Source organism: Teleopsis dalmanni, chromosome 1 (genome assembly GCF_002237135.1).
Source record: "Teleopsis dalmanni isolate 2A chromosome 1, ASM223713v2, whole genome shotgun sequence".
Classification (NCBI taxonomy): Eukaryota; Metazoa; Arthropoda; class Insecta; order Diptera; family Diopsidae; genus Teleopsis; species Teleopsis dalmanni.
The window spans coordinates 73,864,241-73,880,459 of record NC_051846.1 but is presented as its reverse complement, the minus strand read 5'-3'; the positions used below and the strand labels follow the sequence as shown (position 1 = coordinate 73,880,459).

At 28.1% G+C, this 16,219-nt stretch overlaps 1 protein-coding gene across 2 annotated transcripts; it reads left to right on the top strand.

Moving 5' to 3' along the window:
* Positions 1-1,036: 1,036 nt before the first annotated feature.
* LOC119667783 (putative mediator of RNA polymerase II transcription subunit 26) lies at positions 1,037-13,008 on the top strand (the record flags this gene model as incomplete). 2 transcript variants are annotated; one of them, XM_038077108.1, is given in 5 exon segments in its annotated part: positions 1,037-3,290; positions 3,352-3,637; positions 4,884-6,350; positions 7,293-7,631; positions 12,421-13,008. In XM_038077108.1, coding segments are annotated over 5 exon segments (4,762 nt in total), but the record flags the coding sequence as incomplete, so codon positions are not given.
* Between the last annotated feature and the right edge of the window lie 3,211 nt (positions 13,009-16,219).

Sequence of the window (16,219 nt, the reverse complement as noted above, 5' to 3'; positions counted from 1 at the left end):
TATTATAATATTATATATTATAATAATATTATAATATTTTATATTATTATAATATATGTTATAATATTATTATAATAATATAATGTTATCTATTATTAAAATATTATATATTATATTATATATTATTATAATATTATATATTATATTATATATTATTATAATATTATATATTATATTATATATTATTATAATATTATATATTATATTATATATTATTATAATATTATATATTATATTATATATTATTATAATATTATATATTATATTATATATTATTATAATATTATATATTATATTATATATTATTATAATATTATATATTATATTATATATTATTATAATATTATATATTATATTATATATTATTATAATATTATATATTATATTATATATTATTATAATATTATATATTATATTATATATTATTATAATATTATATATTATATTATATATTATTATAATATTATATATTATATAATAACATTAGATAAAATTTTTAAGTATCGTCTTTTTTTGGTATTTTTGTTTTGAAATTCGGTTCAGTTTTGATGTTTATTTATTATACGTATATGCATATATATGTTTTTATCTATGTATATAAATTTATACATATTTAACTACTCAACATATTATTTTGAAATTGTTATAAATTATTATTAATATTTTTATAAAATTTTTGTGTTTCTCCTTTATTTCTTTCTTTGTTATTCAAAACCCCTCTATATTTTTATAAACATTATTTTTAAATGGTATATTTATGTTTTAGCAATATTGACTTAGATATATATGATATAAAGATGTGTTAAACGGATGTTCTTATTAACGCGTCTCTCTTATTGTCCAATATTTTTAGCCCTCAGTTTTCTTTTTACATACAAACAACGTTTTTTTAAAATGAGAAATTCTTTTAACAAAATTCCTTGTTTGTATTTTATTTTTAAATAATTTAAATAACTTAATTTAATTAGTGTTATAATTTAGTAATATCGCAAAGGATATAAATTAATAATTCAATTTTTTTGTTTTTTTTATTTTAGTTGAAACAACGTTCACGTTCCTTTGTCTTAGAACGACTGGTTGAATATGAAAATCTGAATACAATTGTTGTTAACTTATATCCTGGTAACAAAGGATACTCATTAGCTATGCATTACGATAGTAGAAAAGTATTGTCACAAGTAGGAGATTTAAACTCGACTGAACAAATAAATACTATTGGTGTTGGTAGTGGAACATCAAGTAATTCTACAGGCATTGATAATTCAAGCATTATAGGAAGTTCTTCCTCAATTGCCAAAACTGGTTCTAGTCTAGAAGATTTGTCGTTAACTGAAGTGCTACACTGGCCATACGAAGATAATCTGCTACTAGATTGTATTGATCGAGAAGTGTTGCCAGACTTTCTTATGCACTTGCTAGTTGCACCGACGTTATCATTAAATTTATCACAAGACGACAGTGAACCACCGCTTACTTATGCGAAACCGAATGTATTTTATTCGGGTTGCGTTATAGTACAAATTCGAGATTTTCGGCAAACATTTGCTATTTCTTCGAATGACTGTGATACGAAATATGTGCTATTGCGGCCGACAAACAGCACAATTTTTTCTGAAGTGCACAATTTAGCGATATCAACGAATGCAAATTATGCAGCTACGGTTTTATCATCATCATCGTCCTCATCATCTGCTGTCGTGCCCACTACTTCTACAGCAGAAGATAAACTTATTTTAGAAAGTCAATTGGTGTTAGCTACAGCCGAGCCTTTGTGTTTGGATCCAGATCCTAGTATAGGTCGCATAGCGATTAATGCACAACACCAACGCCAAATATTTAGCACGTCGGAAATTCGCCGTCAAATGAAGAAGTTTTCAATGATTTCGATAAATAGAAAACGAAAGTTGGACCAGTTTACTCACAACTATGGACTCGAATTGTGTGATTATTTATCACGTTTACGTTCGCGACAAAAAGCGAAAAATCTAAATACTGGTGTTAGTCCAATACGTCAACCGCGGCAAGAATATTCAGTTAATTTAAAACTACCAGAGCACATGATTAGTGTTGAAAAGCTTGCAAAACCACTCAAACCACCTCCAAATTATGAATTAAGTTCTAGTAATGATTCATTAAGTGATAAAAATACGTGTATACCCAAAGAACCCCATCCAGGTTTTGACTATCAGCCTAGACTAATTGAGGAGCATATACTGGAGACTGAGCGAAAGGATAATGTAGGACGACTTGTAATTTATCATATAAAATTATCAATATTTCAAAGACCTTCAAACTCGGAATTTTTGGGTGAACTATATGTAGATAGGGATTACCGGGAAGGTCAACGAAATGGTGAATCTTGCAAATTCAGTCTGGGTTCACGAGAACATGCGGTACGCTATATACATCAATTTACTGAAATTTTTACAGAAGAGGGACGAAAAGCTGTGAAAATAACAAAATTGGTACCTGGAGAAATGCCAAAGGTGACATACACACATGAACAACAACAATTACTGTTACAAGAGCAACAGAAAAAAGCAGCACTATTGGCTGCCCAACAACAAAAACTACAGCAGCAACAACAGCAACTGCAACAAATTTCTGCTACTGCACATCAAAATATTGGGGCAACACAACAACAGCATGTTGTTGTTATAGGTCCAAATGGCCAACAGCAACATATTATACCAGCGAGTTTACAGCATAGCGGTAGTAACACGCAGCAACAACATATTGCAATATCGCAAGCAACAGGGAATTTAACGAAAAATATTAATATTGTCGGATTATCAGCCAACAATGCTGCGGCTGTACAACAAGTATTAAGACAACAGCAGCAGCAGCAGCAACAACAACAACAACAGCAAGTTACTACACAGTTTATTGATGCTAACGGTGCTACGGTACAGTTGCAATCAGCGCTCACTGCCAACAATAGTAATAATAATTCTACACAATCTCCTCATTCGCAAACACAGTCAGCTCAACAACAAATACAACTGCATCAAATTGGTGCTACTGGTGCGCCCAATGCACATCATGTAAGCCTAAATAATGGTTCTTTAGTGTTGGTACAACAGCATCCAGCTGCTGTTCAACAAAATCAACAGCCGCAGCAACAAACCCTGCAACATGCTGGTATAACAATACAACCTGCAAATGTTCAACAGCAATTATTAAGTCAACAACAACATCAGCAACAAAAAACTCAAGTTATTACAGCAGCCCACCTCAATGCTGCTGGTGTTAATTCCGCGTTACGTACTCAGTTAAGCTCCAGTGTTTTGGTATGTTTAATGGTTTGCATTTATTGAATAAAATTTTAATTAATTTGTTATTTTATAGCAGGCACAACTTAAAACTGGACCTATTTTAACAACGCAGTCCCAACAACAACAACAGCAATACTTACAAAAGCAGCAGCAACAACAACTATTACAAAAACAACAACAGCAACAGCAAACAACTGCCAGTAATAACACTAATAATTCTAGTAATACAACATTGCAAGCTAATGCCACAATAAATGCAATTGTTACAAGTATAATGAATTCTGCCAATCAATGGCAACAACAACAGCAGCAGCAGCAACAACAACAACAACAACAGCAGCAACAGCAACAACAACAAAATGGTAATACATTTCATATGATTTGTTATGAACAGAAATTCTTACTTTTGAATAATTAAATGTCAGGAAAGATAAGGAAAGACAAGAATACTGTACAGTTTATAATAATTCAATACTATAAAGAATTTATTAAAGATATGCTTATACATATATTGAAAGTAGTAAATGCAAAAGAGGGGGAATATTAAAACAAAAAAATCTAACGAATTAACCAACTCTGACTAATCTAAACATCATTTAAGAAAGCTTTCACATAAAAATATAGATAAAATATGAATTAATTAATTTCAATTTTCAACATCCAAATTTGGATCATGTATTTGAATCATTATTTTATACGATAAGTAACTGTCCAAATTTAAAAGTATTGGATTTGTGTTTAACCACAATACGTAGAAAATTATTATATATTTAAATAGTAGACAATGCCACCTGTTGCAGTTGTTTGGTATTGTTTCCGAAAAATATGAAAATAATTTATGTTAAACCTCAGCTGTAAACAATCTTTTCGTTTGATTATCTCAATATTTAATAAAATAGCCTTTATTTTTTAATTGAAGTACATTTTAATTAGGCTAAGCATCTAATCATTTTTTTCTATGGTGTTTGCCATTCCATTCAATCGAATTTGGGTTCGTGAAAACCATAATTTAGTCGAAACATCCTTTAGAATTTTTATTTTGTATGAATGTGTTACGTTTTTATCTGTTTTTCGCCAAAGAATGTGAATTAAACATATGTTGTTTTTTTCATGCAACATAATATTTATATCATAATATATTATATTTGTAATAAATATTTATTTGCTAATGTCTTTATTCAAAACATTTGTCTGTCTATATAAAGAATTAGATATTACTTTACATAAATAGATATTACCTAAATATTGTGATTGTTGTTGGGGTAAAATAATTTCAATCATTTCGACAAACCTTCAAAATTTGTTTACAAAAGTTAAACAAATAAACTTATAGAACAAATTTATTTCTAAACTAAATATCTGTTTTATATTAGTGTTTTAACTGATGTTTATGAAAAAACAGATTAAGAAAATATTGAATTTGCAAAATAATAAAATCTAAGGTCAGCCAAAAAATCAATTAATTAATAAATAATAAAATTTCATTATAATTTACTACTGTTCAAAATAGCTATCAAAACAATAATTTTTATTAAAAAATTAAATTCAAATTAAAAAAAAAAAAATAATATATGTACAAAGTAATAAAATCTATTTTTAACATTCTAGTAAAAAATATTGGTGGAAACAATAACAGTAACACATCAGCAATATTGAAGAATTCAAGCAATGCTTCAATACGCAGCTTACTCAATAGTGCACCAGCTGCAATGACTAGCACACCTGTAGCAAGTGGTACATTTACAACTTCAACTGGACAGCAACAGACAGTTACTCTTGTCCAACATGCGCCTACTCAAGCGCAACATCAACACCAGACACAACAAAGACAAACTGTTAATACTGTAGATAGTTTTACACAAGCGACTCCACCACATCCTTCATCATCACCAGCACCAACGGTACAACGTAAGCATCAAAACGAAGTTCTACAAAATTTGCTTAACTCGAATCGTAAGATAAATATTGTTGGTGGTAACACAAGTGGAGCGACATTTCGCACAAACGCAGCTGGTAATCTAATAGCCGTATTAAATCAGACTGCAAACCAACATCAAGATCATCAACAACAGCAAACTTCGCAGCAAACCGTAAGAGTGTCAATGTCTGCATTAGCATCTCAATTAGCATCACCTCCTGCAATAATGACAAGCCCAGCAGCTAATTTTGGTTACTGTACCGTTAATAGTGGGGCTAGCGGTAGTAATAGCGGTAATACTATAAAAATACTAAACAGCAGTGGTCAACAGCCGAGAGTTTTGTCGAACGCATTACGTCGCGACTCTAACTCGGCACCACCAAATACTATAGTTGTAGGTATGGCAGCGCCATCACCTGGCAGTGATTCAAATGCTTCTAGTGCTAGTGGTTTTGCTATACCACAGGCAACTAATAATGCGACCGCTAATTTAAATGCGCTGCTGGCCAACGCTTCACCATCATCAACAGGTTCAGATCATGAGCGTCTAACAAGTGGTACAAATTCTAATGTAACTACAATGCCGAGCATGTCTCCACAACATTTGTCGAAAGCATTAGCACAGTCACCTGCTGGCTCGTCTATTCATTCACCTATGTCTAGTCCGCATCCTCAACAATCTCCTTCACCACAACATCACCAGCAACAACAACAAACTACAACCACATTAAATTTACAGGGTATTAATGTATCAACTCTACAGGGAGCCATGGCTAATTTTCCTGTACAAGTTCAATTGCCGGGCTACTCCCAACCAATATCATTGCAATTTTCCGGTAACAGTTTACAAACTGCTAACAATAGTGGTAATAGTGCTGGCCAAGCATTACAAACACAGCAACGTAGTCTTCTGGTATCAGTTCCTGTTTCATCTTCGACTCAACAACAGCAACAACATACTATTACGTTGCAATCTCAATTGCAACAGCAGCAACATGCTCCACCAACTGGTACGATAGTGAATTTACCCGCAGGTGCATCAGCAGCTACTGGCACACAAACAGTTGTTCTAACGAATAGTGGAGGTAATGCTGGAAATAGTAATAATGCGAATAATACAGGCGGAGGTGGAACGACAATGCTTACTTTGCCAATTGGTAAGTTCAAATGCTAACAAACATGATCTTTGAAATTCAATTCGATGATTAACCTTAGCGCGCTCAAACATAAATAAAACAAAGTAATAATAATAATAATAATAATAATAATAATATTATAGTATTATAGTGTTCTATAAAATTTTTTTTTTTAAATAAATTAAGATTTTTTTGTTTTCACTCCAATTGAAAAACATTTATTAGTTATTTCTTTTCTACCGAAAGGTGGCCAATTTTTATGATTATAATTGTTTTTATTTATTTTACAATAATTCGTTCGTATTTTATTTAAATATTCATTTAAAATCATAAAATTATTGTAGCATTTTAATACACCTTTTTAATAAATTTTTTATATAATTAATTTTTATTAAATTCATTTGCTACAAACATTTGTGTTATATTTTTAAACTTACTTTGTTTATTTATGCAAACTCTTATTACTATTATTATTTATCCAAACTTAAAAAAATAATAAAAACTTACAAATTTCCATAAATTGCAAAACTACACAAATTCTTTTCTCTTCCACATTTTCCATGACTTCTCGCCAAATCATTAATATATTACATCCATATTCCCATTATTATAAATAGTTCAGAAATTTTCATAAATAAAAATTTTGTTTATGTTTTCATTTGATAGTAAAAAAAAAAACAAACAAGCAAAATTGTTTTCATAAACCTAATTCCTTTGCACTTGCCTATTATTTATCCTTCATCCATGAAATCCCCTCAATTTAGTGACTGCATGAAATTTTGAAACCTAAAAAATTTCGGACTAGACACATTGTTATTTATTGTTTTATTATTTTTTTAATTTACTAACACACTAAAAGCAAACTATATTTTAAAAAAACATTTTTACATTTATTAACAATTCAAACCGAATCATTTAACCTAAACAACAACGAAAACCCGCGAACTTCCCCTTTAATTCCAGCTCAATTAGTCGGTCCCGGTGTACAAAAACTCAATCCTCAAACAATCCGTACCCAAGGTGGTGGTGGTGGTGTTGCAGGTGGGAATGTTATTGTGCAACAATCTCCGCAACAAGCGCAGCAACAAACTCAGCAGACTTTAAGTGTGAGCAATGCCGGCAATATCGGCAATATCGGCAGCAGTTCCAATAATCAGACTATACAATTAGTTGGAACGTTACAGCAGAGAGCGCGAAATATACAAGTTGTTGGTACGAAACAAATATCTAATCGACAGTTAATAGCGGCGCAACGAAATATTGGTGGATCAACATTGAAGATATCAACTACACCATTAAATGGTATGTTTGAATAATTATAATCGAGCTTTGTACACGTTAACTTCCTTATAATTATAATTTCATATGTTATATATAATTATTATAAATAAATTAAATTATTATTATTTTATAGTTATTATATTATAATAATTATAAAATTATACAGTAGAAGTAGTATTATTTTAGCTTTATTTTACTTCATTTTGAATATGTTGTATTACATAAAAATTTATAACAATTATATTATATATATAAAGCTTACAGCTATGGCATTTTTGCCGTCTGTTATTATATATAAATTAATTATAAGTTATAAATTATAACGTTATATTTTTATATATCTTCTATATATTTTATATCTACATATTTTAAATCTTCTATATTTATAAACGGGCTAATCGGTCGGTTTATTAAAACATAATTAATGTTAGACACACTCTACGACACTAAGTTATTTTATTTGATTTTTCAACGGTTTTGGATTAATTTGAGGGTGCTAAGCTTAAACCCCCCGTCTGCAACCCGTTTTTCTCGAAATACTGTGTGCGACTTCAAATATTGATAAATACACAAACCTTTTTACTTTGCATAATACTCAGTTCTGAAAAAGAAGTCAAACCAACTTTGAAACATCGGCGACATTTATATAGATTACTCTCTATATATATAATAATAAAAACAAAAATAAAATTTGATCTAAAGAATTTTGAAGAGAATGTGCAAGCAAAAAAATGTCAAGAATATTATCAATATTCTTCAATATTATCAAGAATAATAATAATATTATTGTTCAGCTTTTCCTAATCACTATTAGCGAAATTGTAGAGTACCAATTGCATAGCTTCTTTGTAAAATGGCACCAAAGAGGTGCTTTACATATAGAAAGTAAAAAATAGATAATCTCAAGAATTAACTTTCTATTCGTGTTTGTTTTTCGTGCTTGTATTTCCAAAGCAAGTGCTTTGGTTACTGTCACTTAAAAAGTAAAAAGTGACAAAAAACCTGGAGCTTGAGCACTGAAAGTTTGTGCAGCCTTGGATACTTGTGAAAAAACACAATTAGTCATCGCTTCTAATTTGACAGGCATGAGTTCTAAGTCTGGCACTTGCAGTCCAAACCAATTATATATGAACTGCAAACTAATTAAAAAGAAATTCGAATATTTCCTAAGACCACTGATGATGAGTACTTGGCAATACTCGAAACAGCGTTGTGTGATTAGCCAAAATTCAATAAATTAACTAAAAAATTTTGTACTTGTCTTTTCTTTACTTTTCAAATCCTTCTAAATGTTTGTTTATTTTTTTGTAGTAATTTCGCTTAAGATTCAAAAATAGTAATTCTTAAAATTAAAAAAATACTTATTATCTCTTATCTCTACTTATTATTATATTGATTATCTCAATATCTCAATTTTAACGCTTTTTTGACATAAACACAGATGTCTAGAAGAAAAACGGTCTGCAGTTTCGAGTTCAACGGTCTTAAATTAATCTAAAACTGTTAAAAATAAAGAAATCGACTTCGTTTTTTCCCACTCAGTGTAATTTATAGATTCTCCCATATTCGTTAAGAAATCAATGAATTATTAATAAATGTAAATAAATAATTTTTAATAATAATGTATATAAATAATAACAACTATGTATTATTACATGGTCCAATTAGCATTATGATAATTTATTTATTAAGGTAATAATTTCTAAATTCTGTATTTCAAAGTAAAAGTCGAGAATAGTTCTATTTTTTAAGAAACAGAAATTCATTTGAGTGATATATTTTAGTTATACGAGTAGGTATGCAAATAATTATAAAATAATTATTTAAAGGATCTTCAATTTTATTTTATTAATAAACATTTATTTGGAGTATGTTCTTATTGTTAAGTATTTAATTATTATAATTTAATATAATATTTCATAACAAGTATTAGGTTATGTGAATACAGTTTTAAGTAGGACTTCGAAGGGGAACTAAAATAAAAACCGAAATAATAATTTAATAAAAAAAACTATTTTTATTTATTAAGGAATAAATTTATTTATTTATTTATTTTATTAAGGAATTAAGGAATACAATGATTTTTATTATGGCAAAAAAAAATTCTACTGCAAATACATAAAATGTAGTAGGTAAGAACCAACAAAAAAAACAACTATACATTGTGACCGAAACGTTTCCGGAAATTTTAAATAAAACGCAAAATTCTTAATCTTCATCAATATTTATTTTATCTCCTTCAAAATATGCTCCATTAGAAGCGATACACAAATGCCAACGTTTCTTCCAATCATCAAAACATTTTTTATAGGCGCTTTCCGGTATGGCTTTGAGTTCCCTCTGCGAATTCTGTTTTACGTCTTATATGGATTCAAAACGCGTTCCTCTGAGTGGTAATTTGAGTTTGGGAAACAGGAAAAAGTCACACGGTGCAAGATCAGGTGAATACGGTGGCTGTTCGATGGTATTTATTGAATTTTTGGCCTTAAAATCGTTGATAATGTTGGCTCGGTGCGAGGGAGCATTATCGTCATGAAAAATCCATGAATTATCCTTCCACAATTGAGGCCGTTTACGGCGGATAGCTCTCACGACCGATGCCTAGCTCTCGTGCTATCTCTCTAACACTCACATGAGGATTTTGGAACACGATTTCCTTTGCCTTTTCAATGTTTTCGTCGGTGGTAGAGGCCGAAGGTCGTCCAGAACGCGGCATGTCTTCGACGGTCGTACGACCGTCCTGAAAGGCTTTGTACCACTCATAAACTTGAGTTTTCGATAAAACTGATTCCCCATAAGCCTTTTGTAGCATTCGAAACGATTCTGCACACGAAATTTCGTTCGAAACACAAAATTTGATGCAAACTCTTTGTTCAATATTTTTTTCCATTGTTTTTTTCGCAACGCACTACTGAGGTGAACTGGTTTCAAAAGCTGCCGTAAACGAACTGTCTGACAGATCGCGCTCATTTTTGGCATAGTAATTAAGGACAGTGCTGCCAAACTACATAAACTTAAAATATCGAAAAATATACAGCGCGCGAATTTTAAATGAGAATTTCCGAAAGCTTTTCGGTCACAATGTATTTGTCAAGAAATCTCTATTTTTTAATAGAGTTTTTTTATAATATGCTGTATCGGAGAAAGCGTTTAATTTAATTTGAATTTTATTATTGTATCATATTTTCTGTTTTTAGCAAGGTTATATATTATGATATTGCCTGTATTTTTAAATAATATTCGGACTTAACTCGATAAACTCAGAAACTGCATATTCCATTATATCATAAAATGATAGACGAGTAAAGTCATTTTTTTAATTCTTTCCGATAAAGTCGTAACTGCACTTTTAAAGCATATAATTATTTTTTTATGTAAATTTTGCTTTACATAAAAAAGGGCAAAAACGAAATTATACATTTTTACTGATTTACGCCATTTCTTACCGAGCGCGTCTAAATACCCTAATAACAATTCTCTGTATTAAACACAGTTCCTTAGCAGTTTACCAGATAGTCTTAGTAGCAACGTTTAACTTAATTTTTTCCTACTGTGTCACTCTCCCGTTTTAGTATTGTGATATGAATATATTACACTATCAAACATTTTAAAAGATGTCTGGACCGAATTATTGGAATTATCATGTTTTTACTATTACAAATTTACCATATTAGTTATCAAATTCCTTTACTAATCCCCAATTACAATAAGTTGGGTATTGAGTATATACAATAGTATATATTGCATATACACCATGCTCTGAAGATACTTAAAATGTTAATATACTAAATGTTAGCCGTAATTGCATAGTTTGTCCAGCTTACATGTAAATAAAACGGTGTTGGTTTATAATTTAAACACTACCCCATATATAATCTTAAAAGATGTTAAATTATAATTTAAACAGTACCCCAAATTTAATCATTAAAGATGTTAGATTATAATTAAATCACTACTCCATATATAATCTTAAAAGATGTTAAATTATAATTTTAACACTATCCCATATATAATCTTAAAAGATGTTAAATTATAATTTAAACACTATCTCATATATAATCATTTAAGATGTTAGATTATAATTTAATCACACTAATCAATATACCATATATAATCTTAAAAGATACTAGATTATAATTAAATCACTACTCCATATATAATCTTAAAAGATGTTAAATTATGATTTTAACACTACCCCATATATAATCTTTAAAGATATTAGATTATAATTTAATCACACTAATCATATCTAATCATAGACTTAAAAGATACTAGATTATAATTAAATCACTACTTCATATATAATCTTAAAAGATATAAGGATATAATTTAATCACTACTCCATACATAATCTTTAAGCGCGGTGCAGACTATCATGTTTGAGTGTTATTCAAGTTGCGCTCTCTCTTGCTCAAAATTATTCTAACGACCGAACTTAAACATGTTCACATTCAAGAGTTGTCATTTAAGCAAAATTTTTGAAGAATAGCGGTGTTTGCGCACGCTGTAAATATGTTTCGCACACTGTAACTGTGTTACTGCAACCACGTAAAAATATGCTCTTGAATGACAAATGCAAGTTTTTGGGTAGTAAACTATAATTCACAACATGTTGGTGAGATGCTGAATGATGTGTTCAGTTGAATAACAATCAGAAATAATAGCCTGCACTGCGCTTTAAAGATGTACGATTAAAATTTAAATATTATATCATATGTAATCTTAAAGGATACTAGATTATAATTAAATCACTACTCCCACATATAATCTTAAAAGCTAAGCATCAAACTACAATGTTTTTCTTTTTCAGCTACCGGAAACGCTATAACATCTACAGCAAATCTTACTGCCACACCTATTGTTATGTCAGGCCAAAAACTACAACTCAAAACAATAAAAGCATCGCAACAACAGCAGCAACAACAACATCGTATTTTTAACCAAGTTACTGCTTCAGCTATTGCCGCTGCTGCTGCACAACAACAACAGAATTCCGTACAAAACTCCCAACAGCAACAAACGCAAGGAGTATTAATTGGACAGCAGCAACAACAACAGCAACATCAACAGCATATACAAATAAGCAGTCGCACACCGTCAGGTACATTGACACAACGTACCATAAACGCTTTAGCAGCAGCTGCTGCTGCAAAGCAACAACAACAACAGCAACAGGCAGCTGCTGCAGCCAATCGAAGACGATCAGCAACTGATGCTAACAAATAAAATAAAATAACTGAACAATACATTTTGAAATATATATAAAATAAACTACTAAAATAAAACATAGTACTAAGACTCATCTTACGAATGAGTTTAATTTAATATGTAGCAATATAACTTATACATTTATATCTGTGATTTAAAGGTAAAATTTATTGAGTAGATATTGTTTAATAAATGTTTCTCGTTATTTATAACGCAGTACTGTGTTTACCATTCTTTAAATGTATATAGGTATATAAAAAATTCGCATGTTTGTACTATTTTTGTATTAACTACTTAATGAATTTGAATATGATATCAATTATAATTTATAACTTAAGTTATAAGTTCAATTATAATTGGATCGACCTTTAAATTTACTGCATATAAAACATAAGTTAACATGTTGTCTCCAACATTTAGAAAACACATAATACATAGCAAAAGTAATTGTTATGCTTTATATAAATATTTTATATATATATAAAATCATCATTAAGTTTACTTATATAGTATAATGTATTTATATTATATATAGTATATATATGAATGTATAAAGTATGCTTATATTTGGCATGTATAAAATACTTTGTGAAATATATACATTTTACATACATCATAATTTATGTATTTTTATAAAATTAAACAGATAAACTTTAATAGATATTATCTGTTTTATAAAAATAATGGAACATTGAACCGTTGTTTAAAGTTTTAAATTTATTAGTAAATAATATTTTAACTATAGTATTTAAATAATTTTTTTTTGTCGTATTAATTTATTTTAAACGAAAACTTTTTTCGATTATCAAATTTATTCTAAAATCGTAACATTTAATTGAAAAATTTACATATAAACTTTTTTTTAAATATCATTTATTATATTACAAATATATCAACGGTTTGATAATTTAATATCATCCATATTTTAATTAAAAACTTGTGTTTTTTAAATGTTTTAAGAACATTTTTGTATCTCACAATACTGCATACTACAAAACAACAAGCATAAGCAATAATTGGGAATATTGTAAAATAAAATTTTGAATGAAATTAATAAATAAATTACATGTTCTTTAAATAAAAATTGTAAAAATTTTATAATATTAGGTTTAGTTATGATTAATTGTTTTTAGTTTTATATGCATATAAAACGGAAAATGTTTTTATGAATAGCAAATTTTATTTAACATATAATAGTCTATTAAATAATTTTTAATTTAGGAAATCGATTAAGACAAAAAATTGTTTTATTTTATTTAGTGCTAATTATTTATTTCAATTTAATTACTTTTTAAATGAGAGTATGTAAACGAAAAGATATTAAGAAAATAAGTTGAAACATGTACAAAGTATAAGCAGTTTAAATATGTAAGTTAAAATTAAAATTTTGCTTAGTTTTATATATATTTATTTTATTTCCATTATTTTATATTATACAAAATGAAGATAAATTATATTGTAAGAACATAAAAAAGAAATTAAAAACAAATGTGATTATAAAATTAAAACAAAAATAAATGATTTGCATATTTTTATTGTAAAGAATTACTAAAATTGTTGTTGCGTTTGTTATTATAAATAATATAATTTGCCATATTAAAATTATTTTTTTATTTGAGCATCATAAGAGAATGAATATTTCATATGTTTAGAATGTTTAGAATTTGTTAAAATGTTTAGAAATGAGCATATACTCATCGTTCACTTGGTGAATTGGTGAACACTATTTTAACATTCTTTACATCACTCACTCATAAACATCCAAACGAACAATAGAATACCAGCATATTTACATACATACATACATACCAATATTACATTAAAACAAAATCGTATATAGACAAACTATGCCAATTTTATATTAAAGGGTAAAAATTATATAGTAATTAAAAAAAATAAGCCTGAAAAAAAACTGACTCACTAATAGATACAAAATTTAAGCTTAAAAGTCGAACGTAAGACTATTTATATACATATAAAAATTGCAAATAAATTTATGCAAACAAAAATCAAGCAAATAATATAATTATTTCAAAATTATTAAATAATAAATGAATGAATAAAATATTATTTATAGCTATTATTAACTTATATTATATATAAATATAAATGTAATTGCATGAACAAAATATAATAATTTATATCTATTGCAAGTCTGTAAAATATTGTAAATTTTAAATACAAAATTATATGTTAAATTTGCTGATAATGATAATATACTATGATAATATTAAGTGTAATTAATTACTAAATTAAAATTTCAAGAAAAAAAAGATTATTTATATAAAAAATAATTAAATTAAAATGCATTAAAATTGCTTCACCAAAAATACCTGAATTGTTTATAGTCTTTCCAAGTTAATATTTGTAAAAAAATTATGTAATACATTAACATTTAAAATAATTCTCAAAAAATTAAATAATTAAATTTTATTATCGAACTAACTTAAGTAATAAAAAATGCTATATTATTTAATAAAAGCAAATATACGAGAATTGTAAATTAAAACAAAAAAGTACACGAATTATTTTAATTAAATTACATGAGGACAGTGGTAGCACAATAGATCTCATCGGTTGGGGTGTATACCATTGTCCATTCATTACATATACACACACACATACATGTACGTGCGAAGTATTAGATATTTATTTTGATCGATTTAGTTATAATATATTTTTGTTTATCTTTAGGTTTTAGAATTCAAATTAAATACACGAAGTATTTAAAAATTTAAATTGTTTCCTAAGACTTTGTAGATTCTTTTTTAGATTCGCGTTAAATTATAATTCACAGAAATGTTTTTTAATCGGCAATTTGGTTAATTTTTATGAATGAATATAATTTTAAGATCCAATTTGTTTAAGTAGTTTCGAGAAACAATATATAGATGTGATTCGGTACGCTCGTATAGTTCGAATCACAATTTTAAACTTTGTTCTTAATATAGATTACATTTCTTTTCTATTTAATGACGGTTACGTTCATTAGATGCTGTCAAATAAACTTGAAAAAGGCGCCTCCTTACCTGATCATCATAGCTGTAGTCTTTGGAGATTTTGATTTGTATCAGGTTGATTCAATGTTATATATAACATCAGAACAATAGTTTGATGAGTGAAAGTTCTTCACTTATTGAACTATAATTTCCTACAACAAGCACGCCTCTGAACTAAAGTAGAGAACTTACTCAGGGAATAGATACTTAGCCAAAACTTGTGATTTTTTAAACAGCTGGAGCTACTCCTGCAAAAATTATTACTGATCATTCTCAGATAAGTAGCAACTCAATAAATCTTTTCCAACGTGGACATATTAAAACGGTTCCATTCCTAGGCTATCTATTCAAACTAAGGAAACATAATTAAATGCATACATACATTTGAAGCAATTCATTTTA